This window comes from Anabrus simplex, chromosome 6, assembly GCF_040414725.1.
Source record: "Anabrus simplex isolate iqAnaSimp1 chromosome 6, ASM4041472v1, whole genome shotgun sequence".
Lineage (NCBI taxonomy): Eukaryota > Metazoa > Arthropoda > Insecta > Orthoptera > Tettigoniidae > Anabrus > Anabrus simplex.
In genome coordinates this window covers 257359893-257382713 of record NC_090270.1, presented here as the reverse complement: position 1 = coordinate 257382713, position 22821 = coordinate 257359893, and the positions used below count along the sequence as shown (strand labels likewise).

The window sequence follows — 22821 nt, the reverse complement described above, 5'->3', positions numbered from 1 at the left end:
AGAGCCTTCAACTCCCCTTTAAGCATGGAGATGTCTTCGCTGGCCTGTTTCTTGAATTCCTGGAACTCGGCACCAAGCGCTTGGAGCACGTTCGGTGAGTTAGCGGCACTGACTGCTGAGTCTAGGCGAGCTTGAAAGTCTTTCATGCTATCTTCGAAAGCTGATATCTTCTTAGCTACTTCCTTTACCGACATGATAATTATATTTTAAAGAAGAAGGCACTTACATATATCACTTTTTTTAACACTGATTAGCACTTTCAGCTGATTAACTTGCAATTTAAACAGGGTATAGCAAGAGCAACTTTACTCTACCGTCTCATTCGGCGCCATCTTGCAGTAGTTGTTGAATCCAAAAAGAAGTCGTGGGAAGATTTTGGTAATAACAGGGAAAGGCTAGGTCAAACAGCAGGGAAACCTTTCTGGACGGTAATAAAGAATCTTAGGAAGGGAGGGAAAAATGAAATAAACAGTGTTTTGAGTAATTCAGGTGAACTCATAATAGATTCCAGGGAATCACTGGAGAGGTGGAGGGAATATTTTGAACATCATCTCATTGTAAAAGGAAATCATTCTGATGGTGTTGCGAACAGCCAAGCTCATGGGGAGGAGGAAAATGATGTTGGTGAAATTACATTTGAGGAAGTGGAAAGGATGGTAAATAAACTCCGTTGTCATAAAGCAGCAGGAGTAGATGAAATTTGACCTGAAATGGTGAAGTAAAGTGCGAAAGCAGGGATGAAATGGCTTCATAGGGTAGTAAAATTAGCATGGAATATTGGTAAGGTAGCTTCAGATTTGACAAAAGCAGTAATTGCACCTATCTATAAGCAAGGGAACCGGAAGGATTGCAACAACTGTCGAGGTATCTCTTTGATTAGTATACCAGGCAAAGTATTCACTGGCATCTTGGAAGGGAGGGGTGCGATCTGTTGTTGAGAGGAAGTTGGATGAAAACCAGTGTGGTTTCAGACCACAAAGAGGCTGTCAGGATCAGATTTTCAGTATGCGCCAGGTAATTGAAAAATGCAACGAAAGGAATAGGCGGTTGTGTTTATGTTTCGTAGATCTAGAGAAAGCATATGACAGGGTACCGAGGGAAAAGATGTTCGCCATACTGGAGGACTATGGAATTAAAGGTAGATTATTAAAATCAATCAAAGGCATTTATGTTGACAATTGGGCTTCAGGGAGAATTGATGGTAGAATGAGTTCTTGGTTCAGGGTACTTACAGGGGTTAGACAAGGCTGTAATCTTTCACCTTTGCTGTTCGTATTTTACATGGATCATCTGCTGAAAGGTATAAAATGGTAGGGAGGGATTCGGTTAGGTGGAAATGTAGTAAGCAGTCTGGCCTATGCTGACGACTTGGTCTTAATGGCAGACTGTGCGAAGAGCCTGCAGTCCAATATCTTGGAACATGAAAATAGGTGCAATGAGTTTGGTATCAAAATCAGCCTCTCGAAGACTAAATTGATATCAGTAGGTAAGAAATTCAACAGAATTGAATGCCAGATTGGTGATACAAAGCTGGAACAGGTCGATAATTTCAAGTATTTAGGTTGTGTGTTCTCCCAGGATGGTAATATCGTAAGTGAGATTGAATCAAGGTGTAGTAAAGCTAATGCAGTGAGCTCACAGTTGCGATCAGCAGTATTCTGTAAGAAGGAAGTCAGCTCCCAGACGAAACTATCTTTACATCGGTCTATTTTCAGACCAACTTTGCTTTACGGGAGCGAAAGCTGGGTGGACTCGGGATATCTTATTCATAAGTTAGAAGTAACAGACATGAAAGTAGCAAGAATGATTGCTGGTATAAACAGGTTGGAACAATGGCAGGAGGATACTTGGAATGAGAAGATAAAGGCTAATTTAGGAATGAACTCGATGGATGAAGCTGTACGCATAAACCGGCTTCGGTAGTGGGGTCATGTGAGGCGAATGGAGGAGGATAGGTTACCTAGGAGAATAATGGACTCTGTTATGGAGGGTAAGAGAAGTAGAGGGAGACCAAGAAGACGATGGTTAGACTCGGTTTCTAACGATTTAAAGATAGGAGTTATAGAACTAAATGAGGCTACAACACTAGTTGAAAATCAAGGATTGTGGCGACGTTCAGTAAACTCACAGAGGCTTGCAGACTAAACGCTGAAAGGCATAACAGTCTATAATGATAATGTATGTATGTATGTATGTATGTATGTATGTATGTATGTATGTATGTATGTATGTATGTATGTATGTATGTATGTATGTATGTATGTATGTATGTATGTATGTATGTATGGACCCACCCTAAGGTGTAAGCATTGTTAGAATACATACATACATACATACATACAAACATACGTTATCATTATAGACTGTTATGCCTTTCAGCGTTCAGTCTGCAAGCCTCTGTGAATTTACGAAACGTCGCCACAATCCTCGATTTGCAACTAGTGTTGTGGCCTCATTTAGTTCTATAACTCCTATCTTTAAATCGTTAGAAACCGAGTCTAACCATCGTCGTCTTGGTCTACCTCTACTTCTCTTACCTTCCATAGCAGAGTCCATAATTCTCCCAGGTAACCTATCCTCCATTCGCCTCACATGACCCCACCACTGAAGCCGATTTATGCGTACAGCTTCATCCAATGACTTAATTCCCAAATTAGCATTTATCTCCTCATTCCGAGTACCATCCCGTAATTGTTTCCACGTGTTTGTACCAGCAAACATTCTTGCTGCTTTCATGTCTGTTACTTCTAACTCCTGAGTCCACCCAGCATTCACTCCCGTAAAGCAAAGTTGGTCTGAAAACAGACCGATGTAAAGATAGTTTTGTCCGGGAGATGATTTCCTTCTTACAGAATACTGTTGATCGCAACTGTGAGCTCATTGCATTAGCTTTACGACACCTATATTCAATCTCACTTACTATATTACCATCCTGGGAGAACACACAACCTAAATACTTGAAATTATCGACCTGTTCTAGCCTTGTTAAAAATTAAATAACTGGAGGTTCAACCTATTCAGTACTCAAAAGAAAGAAACGTAGCAATCACATTTCTATTTAAATGGGACCGGTTTCGACCTTAGTCTAGGTCATCATCAGCCATAAAAAACATGTAAAATGTTTAAGAATGTTGGAGGTCAGTTTTTCACTGTTAGGCACAAAGACACGACATCACATTCTGTTCTGCACAAAGTCACAACATTAACAATCAACTTTGTGCAGAACAGAATGTGATGTCGTGTCTTTGTGCCTAACAGTGAAAAACTGACCTCCAACATTCTTAAACATTTTACATGTTTTTTATGGCTGATGATGACCTAGACTAAGGTCGAAACCGGTCCCATTTAAATAGAAATGTGATTGCTACGTTTCTTTCTTTTGAGTATTGAATAGGTTGAACCTCCAGTTATTTAATTTTTAACATCAATAATTTCAATACGGAACAATGAAATTTTTATCTGTTCTAGCCTTGCATCACCAATCTGACATTCAGTTCTGTTGAATTTTTTACCTACTGACATCAATTTATTCTTCGAGAGGCTAATTTTCATACCATACTCATTGCACCTATTTTCAAGTTCCAAGATATTACACTGCAGGCTTTCGGCAAAATCTGCCATTAAGACTTAAGTCGTTATTATAGACCAGACTGCTTACTACATTTCCACCTAACTGAATCCCTCCCTGCCATTTTATATCTTTCAGCAGATGATCCATGTAAACGACGAACAGCAAAGGTGAAAGATTACAGCCTTGTCTAACCCCTGTAAGTACCCTGAACCAAGAACTCATTCTACCATCAATTCTCCCTGAAGCCCAATTGTCAACATAAATGCCTTTGATTGACTTTAATAATCTACCTTTAATTCCATAGTCCCCCAGTATGGCGAACATCTTTTCCCTCGGTACCCTGTCATATGCTTTCTCTAGATCTACGAAACTTAAACACAACTGCCTATTCCTCTCGTAGCATTTTTCAATTACCTGTTGCATACTGAAAATCTGATCCTGGCAGCCTCTCTGTGGTCTGAAACCACACTGGTTTTCATCCAACTTCCTCTCAACGACTGATCACACACTCCCTTCCAAGATACCGGTGAATACTTTGCCTGGTATACTAATCAAAGAGATACCTCGACAGTTGTTGCAATCCTTCCGGTTCCCTTGCTTATAGATAGGTGCAATTACATCTTTTGTCCGATCTGAAGGTACCTTACCAACATACATACATACATACATACATACATACATACATACATACATACATACCCCACGTCGTTCCATCTTAAGCGATGGGTCGGCAAACGAGACTTCTCCACCAGTTGTGGTCCCTAAACTTCTCTCCTTCTTCAATGCTTTCCAAAGTATGTCCTCTCTGTTGAATGTCAATCTTCACCATGTCCTTGTACCTGAGTCTTGGTCGCCCTCTTGGTCTTTTGTCTTCAAGTTTTAGATCGTACATTTTTTTTGGTAATCTGTTATCACCCATGCGTCGCATATGTCCATACCATCTCGGTCGCTGCAAGACTCCATGCTAATTTTACTACTCTATGAAGCCATTTCATCCCTGGCTTCCCACTATACTTCACCATTTCAGGTCTAATTTCATCTATTTCTGCTGTCTTATGACAATGGATTTTATTTACCATCCTTCCACTTCCTCAAGCATAATTTCACCAACATCATTTTCCTCCTCCCCATGAGCTTGGCTGTTTGCAAAACCACCAGGATGATTTCCTTTTACATTGAGAAGATGTTCAAAATATTCCCTCCACCTCTCCAGTGATTCCCTGGGATCTATTATGAGTTCACCTGAATTACGTTCAAAATATTCCCTCCACCTCTCCAGTGATTTCCTGGGATCTCTTATGAGTTTACCTGAATTACTCAAATTACTGTTCATTTCCTTACTCAAAACACTGTTCATTGCCTTTTTCCCTCCCTTCCTATGATTCTTTATTACTGTCCAGAAATGATTCCCTGCTTCTTGACCTAGCCTTTCCAGGTTGTTACCAAAATCCTCCCATGACTTCTTTTTGGATCAACAACAATTTGTTTCGCTCTGTTTCTTTCATCTACGTACAAATCCCTGTGTGCCTCGGCCCTTGTTTGGAGCCATTTCTGATAAGCCTTCTTTTGACGTTTACAAGCTGCTCTCACTTTATGATTCCACCAAGATGTTTGCCTTTTCCCATCTTTACACACAGTTGTTCCTAGGCATTCCTTTGCTGTTTCTACTACAGCATCCCTGTATGCCACCCATTCACTTTCTATATCCTGAACCTGTTTACTGTCGACTGTTCGAAACTTCTCACTAATCATATCCATGTATTTCTGTCTAATTTCCCTGTCCTGGAGATTTTCTACCCTTATTCGTTTGCAGACAGATTTCACTTTCTCTACCGTAGGCCTAGAGATACTTAGTTCTCTACAGATCAGATAGTGGTCTGTATCATAGAAAAATCCCCGGAAAACTCGTACATTCCTAACAGATTTCCTGAATTCAAAGTCTGTTAAGATATAGTGTATTATGGATCTGGTATCCCTAGCCTCCCATGTGTAGCAGTGAATAGCCTTATGCTTGAAGAATGTATTCGTAACAGCTAAACCCATACTAGCACAGAAGTCCAGCAAACGCTTCCCATTCCCATTAGCTTCCATATCTTCCCCACATTTACCAACCCTCTCTTTCGTATCCTTCAGTTCTATTTCCAACTCTCGCATATCTCCTATCTCTTCCTAGTTATCTCCCCTTACCCGAATATCACTTACTCCTAGCACATCCAGATGCATCCTCTTTGCTGACTCAGCCAGTTCCACCTTCTTTCTTCCATAAGCCCCATTAATATTGATAGCTCCCCATCAAATTCCATTTCGTTCGCCAAGGTGTTTCCAAGGAGTCCCTCGCCTGTCAAATCGGAGTGGGACTCCGTTACTCCCATAGGTCAGAGGCTTGTTTAAAATGTTCTGTTTTAAATTTAAAAAAGTAATGACATTTAAGATTTAAGCACTGTGAACACAACTCACCAGTTTCCACTCTTACAGCACAGCATTAGCATTATTATTATTAATATTATTATTATCAGTGGTTCATGGTGTGGGTTACTGTAGTCACGTCCTAGTTCCTGAACAATGGGCAACAGCTGAGTGTCCTAGTAAGTGGTCCTGAGAGTCGGGATTCCAGTTGCTATGGAACGGGAGTGGGCATCTCGGACATATTCTGAGTCATGGCCCTTCTTGTGTTCAGGCGGCTAGGACTATACAATTCACCGGTGGTCCATAACCCGTTAGAGGAGAGATCCTCACTTGGACTATGTGCAAGTAGGGTAGCATCCTGCTTCATGAATTTACCAAGCTCAGAACATTTTAAGCAAGCCTCTGACCTATGGGAGTAATGGAGTCCCACTCCTATTTGACAGGCGAGGGACTCTTTGGAAACAACTTGGCGAACGAAATGGAATTTGATGGGGAGCTATCAGTATTAATGGGGCTTATGGAAGAAAGAAAGTAGAACTGGCTGAGTCAGCAAAAAGGATGCATCTGGATTTGCTAGGAGTAAGTGATATTCGGGTGCGGGGAGATAATGAGGAAGAGATAGGAGATTATAAAGTGTACTTGACGGGTGTTAGAAAGGAAAGGGCAGAGTCTGGGGTAGGGCTCTTTATCAGGAATACCATTGCACGCGACATAGTTTCTGTGAGGCCCGTAAATGAGCGAATGATGTGGGTAGATTTGTCAGTTGGAGGAATTAGGACTAGAATTGTCTCCGTGTATTCACCATGTGAGTGTGCAGATGAGGGTGAAGTTGACAAGTTTTATGAAGCATTGAGTGACATCGTGGTCATAGTCAACCACAAGGATATAATAGTGCTAATGGGCGATTTCAATGCGAGAGTTGGGAATAGAACTGAAGGATATGAAAGGGTAATCGGTAAATGTGGGGAAGATATGGAAGCTAATGGGAATGGGAAGCATTTGCTGAACTTCTGTGCTAGTATGGGTTTAGCTGTTACGAATACATTCTTCAAGCATAAGGCTATTCACCGCTACACATGGGAGGCTAGGGATACCAGATCCATAATAGACTATATCTTAACCGACTTTGAATTCAGGAAATCTGTTAGGAATGTACGAGTTTTCCGGGGTTTTTTCGATGATACAGACCACTATCTGATCTGTAGTGAACTAAGTGTCTCTAGGCCTAGGGTAGAGAAAGTGAAATCTGTCTGCAAACGAATAAGGGTAGAAAATCTCCAGGATGAGGAAATTAGACAGAAGTACATGGATATGATTAATGAGAAATTTCAAACAGTGGACATTAAGCAGGTTCAGGATGTAGAAAGTGAATGGGTGGCATACAGGGATGCTGTAGTAGAAACAGCAAGGGAATGCGTAGGAACCACTATGTGTAAAGATGGGAAAAGGCAAACATCTTGGTGGAATGATGAAGTGAGAGCAGCTTGTAAACGTAAAAGGAAGGCTTATCAGAAATGGCTCCAAACAAGGGCGGAGGCCGACAATGATTTTTACGTAGATGAAAGAAACAGAGCAAAACAAATAGTTGTTGAATCCAAAAAGAAGTCATGGGAACATTTTGGTAATAGCCTGGAAAGGTTAGGTCAAGCAGAAGGGAAACCTTTCTTGACAGTAATAAAGAATCTTAGGAAGGGAGGGAAAAAGGAAATGAACAGTGTTTGAGTAATTCAGGTGAACTCATAATAGATTCCTGGGAATCACTGGAGAAGTGGAGGGAATATTTTGAACATCTCAGTGTAAAAGGTAATCATCCTGGTGGTGTTGCGAACAGCCAAGCTCATGGGGAGGAGGAAAATGATGTTGGTGAAATTGCGTTTGAGGAAGTGGAAAGGATGGTAAATAAACTCCATTGTCATAAAGCAGCAGGAATAGATGAAATTAGACCTGAAATGGTGAAGTAATGTGGGAAGGCAGGGATGAAATGGCTTCATAGAGTAGTAAAATTAGCATGGAATATTGGTAAGGTACCTCAGATTGGACAAAAGCTGTAATTGCACCTATCTATAAGCAAGGGAACAGGAAGGATTGCAACAACTATGGAGGTATCTCATTGATTAGTATACCAGGCAAAGTATTCACTGGCATCTTGGAAGGGAGGGTGCGATCAGTAGTTGAGAGGAAGTTGGATGAAAACCAGTGTGGTTTCAGACCACAGAGGCTGTCAGGATCAGATTTTCAGTATGCGCCTGGTAATTGAAAGATGCTACGGGAGGAATAGATCTCGAGAAAGGATATGCCAGGGTACCGAGGGAAAAGATGTTCGCTATACTGGGGGACTAAGGAGTTGAAACTAGATTATTAAAATCAATCGAAGGCATTTATGTTGACAATTGGGCTTCAGGGGGAATTGATGGTAGAATGAGTTCTTGGTTCAGGGTACTTACAGGGGTTAGACAAGGCTGCAATCTCTCACCTTTGCTGTTTGTAGTTTACATGGATCATCTGCTGAATGATATAAAATGGCAGGGAGGGATTCAGTTAGGTGGAAATGTAGTAAGCCGTCTGGCCTATGCTGAGGACTTGGTCTTAATGGCAGACTATGCCGAAAGCCTGCAGTCTAATATCTTGGAACTTGAAAAGAGGTGCAATGAGTATGGTATGAAAATTAGCCTCTCGAAGACTAAATTAATATCAGTAGGTAAGAAATTCAACAGAATTGAATGTCAGATTGGTGATACAAAGCTAGAACAGGTCGGTAATTTCAAGTATTTAGGTTGTGTGTTCTCTCAAGTATTTAGGTTGTGTGTTCTCCCAGGATGGTAATATAGTAAGTGAGATTGAATATATGTGTCGTAAAGCTAATGCAATGAGCTCACAGTTGCGATCAACAGTATTCTGTAAGAAGGAAGTCAGCTCCCAGACGAAACTATCTTTACATCGGTCTGTTTTCAGACCAACTTTGCTTTACGGGAGTGAATGCTGGGTGGACTCAGGATATCTTATTCATAAGTTAGAAGTAACAGACATGAAAGCGGCAAGAATGTTTGCTGGTACAAACAGGTGGGAACAATTGCGTGATGGTACTTGGAATGAGGAGATAAATGCTAATTTGGGAATTAAGTCATTGGATGAAGCTGTATGCATAAATCGGCTTCATTGGTGGGGTCATGTGAGGCGAATGGAGGATAGGTTACCTGGGAGAATTATGGACTCTGCTATGGAAGGTAAGAGAAGTAGAGGTAGACCAAGATGACGATGGTTAGACTTGGTTTCTAGCGATTTAAAGATAAGAGGTATAGAACTAAATGAGGCCTCAGCACTAGTTGCAAATCGAGGATTGTGGCGACGTTTAGTAAATTCACAGAGGCTTGCAGACTGAATGCTGAAAGGCATAACAGTCCATAATGGTAATGTATATATGTATTTTATTATTATCAATAAACACAGATAAAGAAAGCGCGAGGATATTACTATCACCACAAGCAATTTCAAATCACAATCGCACCAGTAAATTGGCACAGACTATTTACAATGCTTAATAGCATACAGAATAATCACCACAAAGCATGAACATAAAGGAAGATTTCAAACAAATAGTACAGCTATGGACCAGTATCAACACATTCATTCAAGTCTTCCGCGCGAAAACGAGTTCGCTCACTGCTGCCAACCCTCACGAAACGCAGGATGCAAGCCGGAGGCCTGTGTTACTTCACCTGCGCAATTTGAATCGACGTTCCTGGTCTCAAATGTTACATTTCATTATCATTCATTATTCTTTTTCTTCTTCAAATATAATTAAAAGGGCAAACAAGGTCATGAATTATTATCTAATTTCATTATATGCAGCCATGGCTGGCGCATGCTCGTAGAGGGGTTTGTGAAAATGCCTTTACTCTTATGGACTCTGCCGAGCTTAAGGCCTCTTCCCACGCCCTTCATCCCTCCGAAACCGTCCACCTGCATGCTTCCACCTTCTCTCCCCTTACCCTCACTATATCCCTCTATATCTTGGGGCGGAAGCTCGAGAGTCCCTGCCTTACCTTCAACCTGAAAACATTTATCAGCGAACTGCGTGCTAAAAAGTCACTTACCTAGTTCTCTTGGGACGACACCGCTCAAGAGTCCTTATGAGCCAGCCGCTACTGAAATCAACTTACTAGATTTCAAGAGAGTGCTATCTCATTTGACTTCCATTCAGCGGTCGAATTCATACAATATTATTATTATGTACACATTGGTGGTGGTAACTCTTTGACGGTTTCTCCAAAGCTACTAAGGATCAAGGAATTTTTTTTTTTTTTTTTTTTTTTCATATGATGCGCAGAGAGGGATCTGTACATCACCTGGCTGCAAACACTTTCAGTCTTGCTGCTGAAATATTTATTTCTTGGTTCATTCTAATATGTTGGTGTTTTTCATGTCCTTGCCAAGACAGGTTGCTCTCCCTCTTTATTAACAAGTATGATTCATTGCCTGTATTCTTAAAATAGTTAAGCTGAAGGCTGTATTCTAAATATTGTTTTAAGTGTAAGCTTATTGTCTGTACACCTTCTGATAGTTTTATTGCCTTAATAATGTTGTAATAACAATAAATAATTTAATCTTAATTTGTATGATTTCAGAGATATCGTAGTTCTACGCCAATGGGTCCCCCCATCACATACCAGGCTAACTCCTTCTCCTCAAAATACACATGGAGTATTGCCACTTGGAATGTAATGGGGGTGTGTGCTGATCCTGACATCCAATACCTCATGGATGAGAACCTTAGTGGTTTGGGTATCGACATCGTGGCCATTCAAGAGACGCATCTTCCTGCATGTACTATGTACACTAAACATTACAAGTGGTATCTGAGCGGGTCAGAGGAAAGATCACCTTCAGGGGTGGGCTTCCTCATTCACAGGGATCTACTGCCAGCTGTGTTTGAATGGAACCCTTCTTCAGGGAACCTGGCTCATGTGCAGTTGAAGACAGCCCACCATAACTTGGCTCTAGTCACTGCACTCATCCCTCCTCCGTCTGATTCACAGGCAGCTCCTGTCATGGATGAATTGCTGAATTTAGTATCAAGCTTCTGTCCAGAGGACCACATTCTGCTGCTTGGAGACTTCAATGCCGAGATAGGAAAAGCAGATTTGGTACAGGAAGATAGTTGGTTTATTGGGCCATATATCACCCATACTCACACCAATGAGAATGGTGTTAAACTGAAGGCTATGCTGCACAAATGCAGGCTATATCTTTTTTCTACGCGGTGGGACTCTACAATGGTAACTTGGTCGGATGGAGCAACATGTGCTCAGATAGATCATGTGATTGCCAACTGCAGCCGGCTCATCACCAGTATAAGAGACATACCCATGCCAAGTTTCAGGACATTCCACAAGCTGTTGAGAGCATCAGTCCGCTTCACCACCTGTGACCAACATCCCGTCTAGGAAAGTGGATCAAGAGTTTGTCAGAATTTGGTTAAAATGTGGATGGTATCGACTTAGTTTTTTCAAACTCCTGTGGCAATTTTAATAGGGGTTTTTTTTTTTTTCCTCAGATTTCTTTTTAAAATGTTGTTGACAAAGGAAGAGATGTTAAAAGTGATGTACAAACATGATTCATTACAGCCTCAAAAAATAAGTTCAGATCTTACGGTACAGTTACCCCAAAATATTTCTTAAGTAAGACATAGTAGAGCAGTAGAATCGTCCTGAGAAATAGAAAACTAATATTTAGGCGCAGAAAACAGTAATCGCCACCACCACAATAACTAGTGCAGATATGAATTTCAGTGAACAATACTGTGCTATGCCTTGCATCTTAGAGATTCAGGGGGATGGCAGGTGCTTTGAGCAAAAGATATGAATATTTACTAACAAGGGAATTCAGGTGTAACTAGCATACAAGGGGCAGTGAAAGCCACCATAAACTTGGTAACTGAACTATCTCTAGGGAACGTAATTGGAACTACACTTTTCAAGGCACTTCAGAATAAGTTTAAATTGCAGGAAGGTGTAAATGATGGAATTTTCTTTTATGTATACTGCTGACCAAAAAAAAAAAAAATAGTGTAGCACCCTAAGAAAATCTCATTATCGATATATAGTATACTGTATTGTACTTCATACAATTAATTTCTATTAAAAAAGGGAGAGAGTGTTGTCACACTACATTTCAGTATGCAGCAGTTAAAAGCAACTTGTATTCTATAAATAATTTGTCACGTTTCTTGTTCTGTGGTTTGCAGCATCAATTGGTGACACCATTTTGAAATTTGAAAGGATCAATTCCTGTTCAAGCATTGGCAGATTGTTTAAAAATAAATTCAAATCGGTCTATATGTTAATTGATTTATATCGTTTTTGAAAAGAGAACAACAACTTGTTGTTCATGTCCATGGTAGAACGAATCTTATGCTTTTTCATTTTATTTTTTATTTCCTGACAGAAGAGTTGTATTTTGTTGTGCAGTTTAATTTAAAGACTCGCAAGCTGTAAATAGGCTACAAGAGCAACAGTACAGCAAAGATGCAAGCAACTAATGTACCAGATGCAAGCAACTAATGTACCAAAGCTGAGTGATTACTGGCCACCGCACGGCATGCAGCTTGGCCCCGCACCTGCCTTCAGTGTAGTTCCGCTTCGGTAACAATCGCTCGCTTGGTGCAGCCTGGTGATGCTTCAAGTCACCGCAAGGGTTGGTGCATTTTTTTCTAAATCACCACTTCCCTTTATGTTCACTGGTCTACAAGGTGTGGAATTCAGAATTTCATTAAGGTAAAAGCAGGGACTGGGTGGCATTATAAAAATAGAGAAACTGAAGGGACCAAGGAAAAAAAACTTAAATTGCTGTAAAACATAAATTCCGGAAACATTAAAAATAGCGTTATACTATATTATAGATGCATAAGAGGCAGTCAGTATTCAGTTATTGCTTGTTGTACAGCATTATTCTGTTAATATTTCAATATATATCTTCCAATGTGTGCCATTAAATAATGTTTAGAGTAATTTATATAGTTCTCAATGAAAGTGAGTGATAATGATATAATAACAATCTGCTCATCTTATATGGTTCTCGACATGGGCGTTGAAAACTTCCTTTCATGTTATTGTAAATTGTCTGCAAAGTTCTGTTTCATCAGACATACTTTCTGTATGAGAAGGAAGAGGAAGTCGTTGGTTTCAGTATTCTGTTGATAATAAAATAATAGTACAGTAATCCAGTATGTCATTACCACACACTGTCAGCCTCAGACCACTTAAAAACAGTTCCAGTGAATCTCTATTGATACTTCTTGTTAGAATGTAGTGAAATCCATGTTTTACCAAGTACTGAACATACGATGCTGTTGATGCAGTTCATGTAACTACTGTATTTAATATTTCTTGCTGCTTAAAAACTGTTTATGATTCTTTAAGTTCTCGTATCATATGCCGGAGCAACATATTCTTCAGTCTATCCAGTCATTGATCATCAAGGAAAAAAAATTGTTATACCTGTGTTTTGAGTATTAGGTTTTTTGATTATTTGTTCTGTTGACATGTATACAATACAAGATGTTTTTTGTGTATTTTATGGTGTGTCTGAATGAAGAGAAATTTTGGTCTTAATCATGAATTCCTGGTTAGTCAGTCCTATGAGTATAGTCTTCCTTTCTACACATTAACTTATTCTGCATCTGTTGAATCCATATAGATATTGTAAATAATGACATTGTTCAGTTACATTTTCAGATCAGTTGAATTTAAATTGCGAATTCTCTGTATTCTCTTCAAAGTGTCATGCGCATCAGTACTTTTCTAACATCTCTGGAACTGATCTAGTAATTATCATCCTCATAACTACACAACTACTTTCAGAGTCATAATATGACACTGGCTACGTTTTGGAGCAAAAGTCCATCCCACTCATTTTGTAACTCAAGAGTGATGATGTAAGTAAAGATACATCTTTCTTAATCATGAAAGGTCCTAACTAGACTTCTAATTAATCCTCTCAAAATCTGCTGGGCGTAGTGACTCCCACAGTAAAAGTGCTGGTCTTCTGAGCCCAAGTTACAGGTTTTATCTCGTTTGAGTAATTGAAGGTGCTCAAATGCACCTGCCCCATGTCAGATTTACCAACAACTAAGAGAACTCCTTCGGGACAACATTCTGGCACTGCAGCGTCTCTAAAAACCATAGACGTAGTTAATGCGACATAAAGGGTTATTTAAATTCTATAGCTTTGTTAAATATTAATATAAAAAACTAAATACTGTACCAGTAAAATAGCCCGACTTTATGAATTAATATTAAAGTTAGCACGAAGTAGGTCTCAGGGCAGTTCTGGGTGGTTTCTAGCTAGGGCTTGGTAAAGGAGGCAGGGTTCTATCTACAAGAAAAATTTTAAATAATTGAATAATAGTTTTTATTCAGAAAATGCATTTCAAAGTGCACATCACCTTACTGTTGATAGTCGCTGTTTTCAACATTGCCTTTTGATGACCCATGCTCCCAGTTCACCAGGCTGAATGGGGCTGGAACACGTTCTGGAAGTTGCCAATATTACGTTGAGATAAGGCCAGAACACCCAGGTTGGTTTGATATGGGTTTGAGTCTCGAACTTTCAACGTTCTGGATGATTTCCGACAATGTTGCGGGGTAATCACTCGTCACATAACGTACACGAGTGTCCAAATTTACACAGTCCCCCGACACTTTGGTTTAACAACACTGTTTCATTTAATATGGTTGGGACATGCCGTCGAATTCACTCTTAATCTTGTAGATAGAATTTATAAGTTCACTAAAGATGAAGATGCGGGTAGCATCGAAATTGGAAGAAAATAAAGCACAGGTCATGAATAGAAATAATGAAACTTGGCACAGTTCTTGGTGATTTTCCACTAAATAAAGGAGCACTTGACATTGAAAGAAATGTATGACTGCTCTAGAGTTTATCAAAGACACTGCTGTCAGTCACACACAAATAATTTACACACTGTTCAGAAGAAATAATAAACAATTTTGTTTGAATTGGATAAAGAACACAGTTTGAGTTCGGAGTGAAACCTTGGTGTCATAGCACACGATTATGGTAATCACTTGCATTAACATTCATGTGAAAGTTTGAACACTTTAATAAACACCCTTGTTTATAAATGAAATTATGCTGACTGAAATTTAACAAAATGTCACAGTTGATAGTATAACAAAGTAGTGTCACACTGAAATTAATGATATGTTTGTTCAGAGATTAAGTTCTGCTGACTGATATTTAAAAAGAAATATCACAGTTCCTAGTATATCGCAGTAGTGCCACATTGAAATTAGTATTGATTCTGAGACTAAGTTTCACACAGGTAACGTGGTAATAAACTCAGTTCTACAAGAAGAAAGTAAGTCATATCGAGAAGTTTCTACAAGCGCACAGAATATAAGTTCAACTCAGCTGTTGTCACTTAAGTCCAATACATGACTTGTCATAATCAGAGTTCCAACACATGCAAAATTTATAAGTTCAACTTGACTGATGGACTCAATGTCCATTATAAAGACTTTGTCATACATTAGAGTTCACATGCGCACAATTTATAATTTCAACACAACTGTCAGAGTTTAAGTCCCACATGAAGACTTGGAATATTCGAAGTTAGACTCTGTCGGCACTTCGACGAACACTGCAGCATGGAGAGTCGGGTTGGACACCCAGCTATGACTGTCTGATCGGGTCTAGTGAGCTCAGCTTATATTCAGTTTGGGGCTCCTACGTCATCATATAATGTGATCTCTTTGAAACGGACTATCTCGTGAATCCCTCAACAGATTTTCTTGAGATTCACAATTTGAGAGGTTTATGTTGTTTGTATGTATGTATGTATGTTGGGTATTCAGCCCAAAGGCTGGTTGGATCCTCAACAGGTTCACCATTAGCTGTCATAAATGGCCTAGGTATCATTGAAAAGGCGTACTAGGGAAATGAGGAGTGAGGTAGTTTCCCGTTGCTTTCCTCACCGAGCCAGAAGTTGCTCTTGCACATCAGTCCGCCAAGCCCACTGAAATGCCTGCACCAACCGACCCTATGAGCGACATTTTTTATGTTATCCTCTTCAAAATGTCTCAAGTCACTGCAATTATTATTACAGAAGTTTTAAATTTTTTTCAATCGAATGTTCATATCCAGAACCTACCAGGCCATGCAGGCTACACGTGGCATCAGGCGGGTAGTCTATCCTGTCCCTGCAGCTACGTCACACACACAGCTGTCGCTGGCTCGCCTGCTCACTCCTCCGAACGTAAACAAACCAAGGTCGCTCTGAACGTCTTGCGTGATGATGAAGTACAATTGATGGCCAAAAATACGGCATGTACAGGTCATAACCAGTACAATACTACAGTACAATAAATACATCTTGTCTGCATTAGCAGGAGTAAAATACAAATTTTTCTGGTTCAAACCGATAACATATCTGAGGAAATCTACAATATTTTATTTGTAATTAGCTAGCAGACATTGCACTATGTTCATTTTCCCACGAAAACTGAAATTATTTCATTAAATAACACATGAGCCATCAATGGCTAGCCTTGTACAACCAGTAATTTTTAACTCTCACTTTTACTATGGCTTTTGACCAACACATTTCACTCGTGACTGCATATTCAAACTCTGTCTTTTCATCCGCAAAATGCCTGGTTATCTCCCTATTTTTTTTTTTTTTTAATTTTTTAAAGCCATACCGTTTCAGTTTCAACTTAGTTAATCTATAACTGTTAGGTTCTTCAGTCTGTCGATACTAATTTATGACTAAATAAAATTTAGAAAATACCTGAAAATGAAAACATTTATCAGCATATTATACCTGACATTTTAATTAAAATAGACCTCCAATCAGTCCTCTCTAAATCTGCTGGCCGGCTACTTCAGCTCGAGCATACACATAGGTACTGGCAAATTAAATTAAATGATTTTTTTTTTTCAGACATTTTTCTGAATTTTATTTAATAATAAATTAGTTTTGACAGACTGAGGAACCTAACTATTATAGACTGCCTGGCAGTACTGTTTGTTCAAGATTCACTTTATTTTCCCTCCAATTGTGTATGGAACTCTCATCCACATCATACTTTCTTCCCGCAGTGTGATTACCAATTTGTTCTGCCTCATCAATAATGTGGACGTTTCCTTTAGCCGTAAATGACCTATAATGCAATAAGTATGTGGCACACTTCTTGCTTTTGCCAACAGGGTGGCAGAAAAATACCAGCTTCCAGTTTTCATTACGCAAGGAGCACTGCACCAACTTTAGCGCAAATAATGGCCACACCCAAGCTTTCCACCGCCAAATTTTCATTTATACGGTATTATCAAACAGTTACTGCAAGCATGCTTATGGTGTTCGTGTTGTAAGTACGGTCACTACCAAACATTTTCTGCCCATACGCCGACAGCAGGACACTTACACATACTCACTCTGATATGGTATTATGATCCTATAAAATCTCATTGTTATTTCTCATACTCAGTAAACAACATAGCAGCCATTGTGGCCAAGAAGAGTGTCCCACCCAGCAATACCATCAGCTAATCCGACTTCCTTCCACAATTCAGACATTCTTTCTCCCAGATCATGGAAACTTCTGCCTGTAGCTCGATAACATGCATAGGTACTGACAAGTAGGCTATTTCATGATCCTACAGTTCCTAAAAGAGAGTTCTCCTTTTCTCTCTTTCTGTGAGTAATCCATATAGATATTCACATTTATCTTTGAATTAGCCAGTCACCACATCAGGTAACTTCTCTGTCCAGTTACTCACTACAAAGGAAGGGTCATGTAAGGCATTGTCCTTTCTTGATGGTTTTCTTCTCTATCTTATTATCCGTAATGGGTCTATTAAAATTTAGTATGGAAGTGTTGAGGCAATCCTCCATAGCTCTCTGTGAGTAGAGCAATCAATATACTCATGGTTCTCCTCAGATCCAGATGTTGCGTCAGTATTCTTAACTTTTATGAAACTCTTGTAGGTGGGGCATCAATTTCCAATACAATTTCTCAGGCAATGTTTTCTTTTATAGGATAAATTAGATTGACCGTAACTTTGTGGTCCCTGCATGCCCGCCTCCATTTTTCCAGTGCCTGTAAGTTCTTCCTTCTTCACTCACTCGGATACTAGCCTTCAGAGAGATTTTGCCATATATGACCTGTTGCGAGGAAAGGTACCCAAAGTCGGCAATGGAAATTTTGTGGAAGAAAAGTGTCTGGGGTGAAAAAAATTGCATTTCTATGTTTTGATTGTTGTGCTACCTGTGGGTCTTCTTAATGAACTAAGTTATATAGTAGTTCGCGTTTTTGCCACTCGATGTCGTGAAAACTTTGTACAATTGGTAAGAAAATTAGTGAAAGCTGTAATTGCATTCTTCTCAGAATACATTTTTCTTAATAGCAACAGTCAGTAATTAATATTTTACGCCAATTTTAGAACTGCAAAAATCTCAAAAACGAAAAATGCTGCTTTATGTCCCTTTCTGCACAAAGGGTCACATATATAACATTCCCAAGTTGGGTGATGCAGGGAGTTTGCCTGAGGTCTCTCCATCCTGGCCAGATCTTTTGACCTCTGCCTTATTCTTGTCAGTACATCTAAAATGAATTGCACAGCTCCATGCTAACATGTTCTTGGTTGAGTAGAGCTGTCAAGAGAAGTGTTACTAGTTAGATCTTGTACTTCCCTCAAAAACTCAAATTATTCCTTCAGATGCAGTCAAATGTTGGGGTTCACATGTTTCTCGATACAACTCAGTCACTACAAGCAAGTACAACCTATCAGACTCTTTAAGTCATAGTCGCAGTTGGCCTCTCCTCGGTCAAATAAGATCCGATGATATTGTCATGGTGGGTTAAATCTAGCATCAACATGAACAGCATCTACTTTCATATCCTCATGAGGCCAATTTTATTATACCCCTTCTTTTCCATTCATGTAAGTTGTCTTCTTCAGTGTTTAAGGCTACCTTAAATAATTTTCTGCATATAGAAAAACTTGAAGCTACCCTTTAGACTCTTGGAACTTAAACCAGACCCGTTCTGATTGGCTAGTATGTCTCCTAAACATCTTGTGCATCATGGAAATTGGCCTGAACTCACTGGCACTCTGTAAACCCATACTATCCACTTGAAGTAGGTTATTAATTCATTCTCTGTAGCTGTCCAGAATTGGGGAAAACCCCTCTCAGGCTCCTTGATGTGCACAAATACAATATTGTCATCATCCCCGGTGAAGTGCTCATCACTAAGGCCTGGATTCTTAGGTTCTAACCTTTTTTTCTATGCATCCTAATTAGAAAATTTCAACATACTTTTGAGTTATAAATCCACAAGATTCTAATGTGAGAATCTTATGAACTTAAAAAGGACTAGATTAGACCCTAAGAAAAAAGAGAGGCTAAAATGCCCCTTTTAAAATCAGTTTCTTGACACAGCAAAGGCTCGAAAGCTATTATCATGGGCCGTGAAAGCATCAGTCTAAATATTGACGGTTCAGAGCAGTACTATCATCAGCATTCTAGGAAAAACTGACAGCCATAAGTCTCCATGGTGATTTCTGGCATACATAAACTTTTAATTTTTATTATTAAGATGAGAAAAATGCTAGTTATGATAGTATTGCTCTGAATCATTGATATACTAAAGCTTCTTAGCAAGGTTGTATGACCTATCCAGGTCTTATTTTTTCTTAATCACCTAGTGCATGTAGAATTTATAGTAACATATTCAACTTGTCAAAATATGTCTTCTAACAGTTGATTGGAGAAAGCACTGTCACTACTGATATAAAAACTTTTTTTTTTAACCTATCAGGAAAAAAAGTAAGTACATTTTAATAACTATGTTGGAGTTTTGCCCCTAGAACTTAGGATCATTGAATCTCTATACAATTCAATCTGGTTATTTCAAGGGCACATTGAAGTTGAAACAGCTCCTGAGGCTGGTTGACCTCTAGTAACAGACACGCCTATTAGTAGCCCTATTTACTTTGTTTTAAAGTTCTGTATAATTACAAACAATATGCTGGCATATACTTCACATTTATGTCTACCTTTGGCAACAATCTTTACAAATTTCATTGATCTCTTGTCAAGAGTAAGGGTCATATGACATACATTTATTCACCTGTGTACTTCATTCATTATGTAGGTTAAGCGAGTGTCCACTCCCACTATGCCACATGGAAACCATGTCATATTTTATGGTTATTGTGTACATGTGTGTCTTCTAAGCTCTAATAAGTTTCCTAGAGAGCTGATTGCTGGACATCCACCTCATTCATTTCATGGAGTATTCATTTTAGATGTTTATACCACTCTAAATCACTGTAATATTTTATACCGTGAAATATAGTCCTTTATTTTATCAACTAACCTCATGTTTATGAGCATTCAGGCTAAATTTGGCTTACTTGTAAAAGATGACATCTTGAAACTGTAAAAGAATGGTAAATGAATGGTTTTAATCATTGATTTAGTCTAAATAGTTACTTAAATGGTCTCACTAAGATAAAAAAAAGAAATGCTTTTCTATTTAAATGAAATTGCTATGTTGACTTAGTCAGCACTTGGTGTGCATAGTGATGTTAAAAATTTAGTGTTGTTTTGTTAGAAACTTAAGTGGTAGGAATATATGATTAAGCATGCCGTATATGTAATGTAAAGTATGTAGTTGAAAGTTTTTTTAATTGTATTCTTATTGAGCTCTAACATAATATTGTATTGGTCTTGATCAATTCCAGTTCAATATTTGACTGAAAAAAATCCAAACATATTGCCTTTTGGATATGTCTATATATCTGTGTTTCTTCTTATGTTTTTATAAAGATGTTATGCTAAATATTGCCATAAAATCGGAAATAAAGACTAATTAAACATGTTGGCTTTGTGTATTTCACTAATATCAACTTTAATACCATCATGGTTTCACTAAATCCTTTCTGTGTTCCTGATCTTTTACCACCTGTATTTATCTTTGTCTTATGTTTCTTCCCTTTCCTGTACTTACCTGCCTTTCTTCTTATCCTACACTTCCTGCATGAAGACCACATACCAGATCTGTCAAGATGGCTCCTTAATGAGCGTTTTGATGCTCGCCGTCCTGATGAAGTTGGGAAACAGAAACAAACTCATCAGGAGCTGAGAATGGAAGGATGTAGAAGGGATTGTTAAGGAAAGAAACAATCTATTTGAAGACGGCAGTGTATGTAGAGGTGGAAATTGTCCTTTTGTGTTTTGTTGTTTTTCCTTGGGTGCTCTTTCTGTTGCTCACCCTCTGTACACTCTACCATTCTATTTGTTCTATCATGTGTTCTCTTTCTTGTTCCCATCTCTCTATGTACGACTTGATTTGACACTTACTTGCTCCTTTCCAATATTTAAACCCTTTCTAAAGAGAGTGATACACAGAGATAGAAGAACCATCTTCTGTTGAAAAGTTACCCAAAAAAAATTCTAGTACATGTAGCTGCCGATAAATTGAATATAAAAAGGACAGGTGAGGGACTGTTCCACTGGGTTTCCCTGACATTATGCAATGTAAGGCTGACTTCAAGTAAAATGAGACACATTAAGACAAGCAAATCAATGCAATTGATGTTAATTAGCACAAACTAACTTATCAAATTATTATAATTAATGAACCACCTTTCCAATACATAAAATCCTTATATTTAGGATGAAATGGTTTCATGATTAAATGGTTTCATCCTAAATATAAGGATTTTATGTATTGGAAAGGTGGTTCATTAATTATAATAATTTGATACTCTGAACTCCAATACGGTTGAAAAATGAGATTTATAACTTGTAACAAACTAACTTGTCTAGTTGGTTGACTTGACAATTCACTGGAAATTGGAACAGTGGCTCCAAGTTGTTAACAAGAACAATCAGCTGATACACAAAACAAAGCTGGAACAAAATTGCACTATGCCATCCTGTTGTTCAGAATAAAATTCATGTTATAAAACCTGAAATAATAATTATCATGAATAATAATGCACTTCAGATGAGAATGTAAGGTAAAATATAAACACACAGTTACCTATCTAGAAGTGAAATACCCAGAGAATAAAATGCATGTTATAAACACCAGAATAATCCAACTGTTGCGCATAATTATTATTATTATCATACCTGCCAAGTATTCCGGTTTTTCCGTAAAATGTACGGATTTTGAGTGTGTTTTACTATTGTACAAATGAACAACATTGTTGTACGGATTTTGAATATCCACTCTTGGTTTTGCTTTCTGCGGTCAAATCGGATTTGCTTGACTTTCGATAGTAGCTGGTAATACGAGATGCAGTGTTTGAAATTCAACTGGTAAATGGATCGATAATCACATCGATTATCACCATGCTTTTATCACCTGTTCGACCTCAACTGTTACTTCATTCACTGAGATGTTCCCAAACAAGTAGCAGGCTGTGATTTTGAAGAAAAGAAATCTGTGAAAAGTAGAAGGCTGTGAATTTATATATAACAGTTGTATATTGGTGTTCTGTGATATAACAACTATAGTAACTGAGTTATGCTTCATAGCAGCTGTGAAAGGCTTTGTTTGTATGTGGGTGTAACATTGGCGGTAGTTCTGAAACTTGTGGAATTGTATGACGAATTTGTAATCGATTTAGTACTTTTAGTGGTGTTCGTAATGAGTTCAACTAAGAAACAATATTATCAGTCTTCTAGGGAGGCATGTTCTGCTTAATTTCCTTGTTTCATACGATCACAGAAAGTGTTCCCATTGTTAAGTGGAAACAGATGAACACTCATCAAGATTTAACTTTGTATAAGTAATTAATTTCAGGGG

General features: G+C 38.6%; 1 protein-coding gene across 1 annotated transcript in view; it reads left to right on the top strand.

The window, feature by feature from the left end:
* LOC136876416 (uncharacterized) overlaps positions 1 to 20886 on the top strand; it is a 574260-nt gene extending 553374 nt beyond the window's left edge. Inside the window, exon 26 of the mRNA XM_067150371.2 lies at positions 10603 to 20886. Coding sequence (XP_067006472.2) covers positions 10603 to 11421 — 819 coding nt within the window. The 3' untranslated portion in view covers positions 11422 to 20886. The remainder of the gene's footprint in view (positions 1 to 10602) is intronic.
* The last annotated feature ends 1935 nt before the right edge of the window (positions 20887 to 22821 follow it).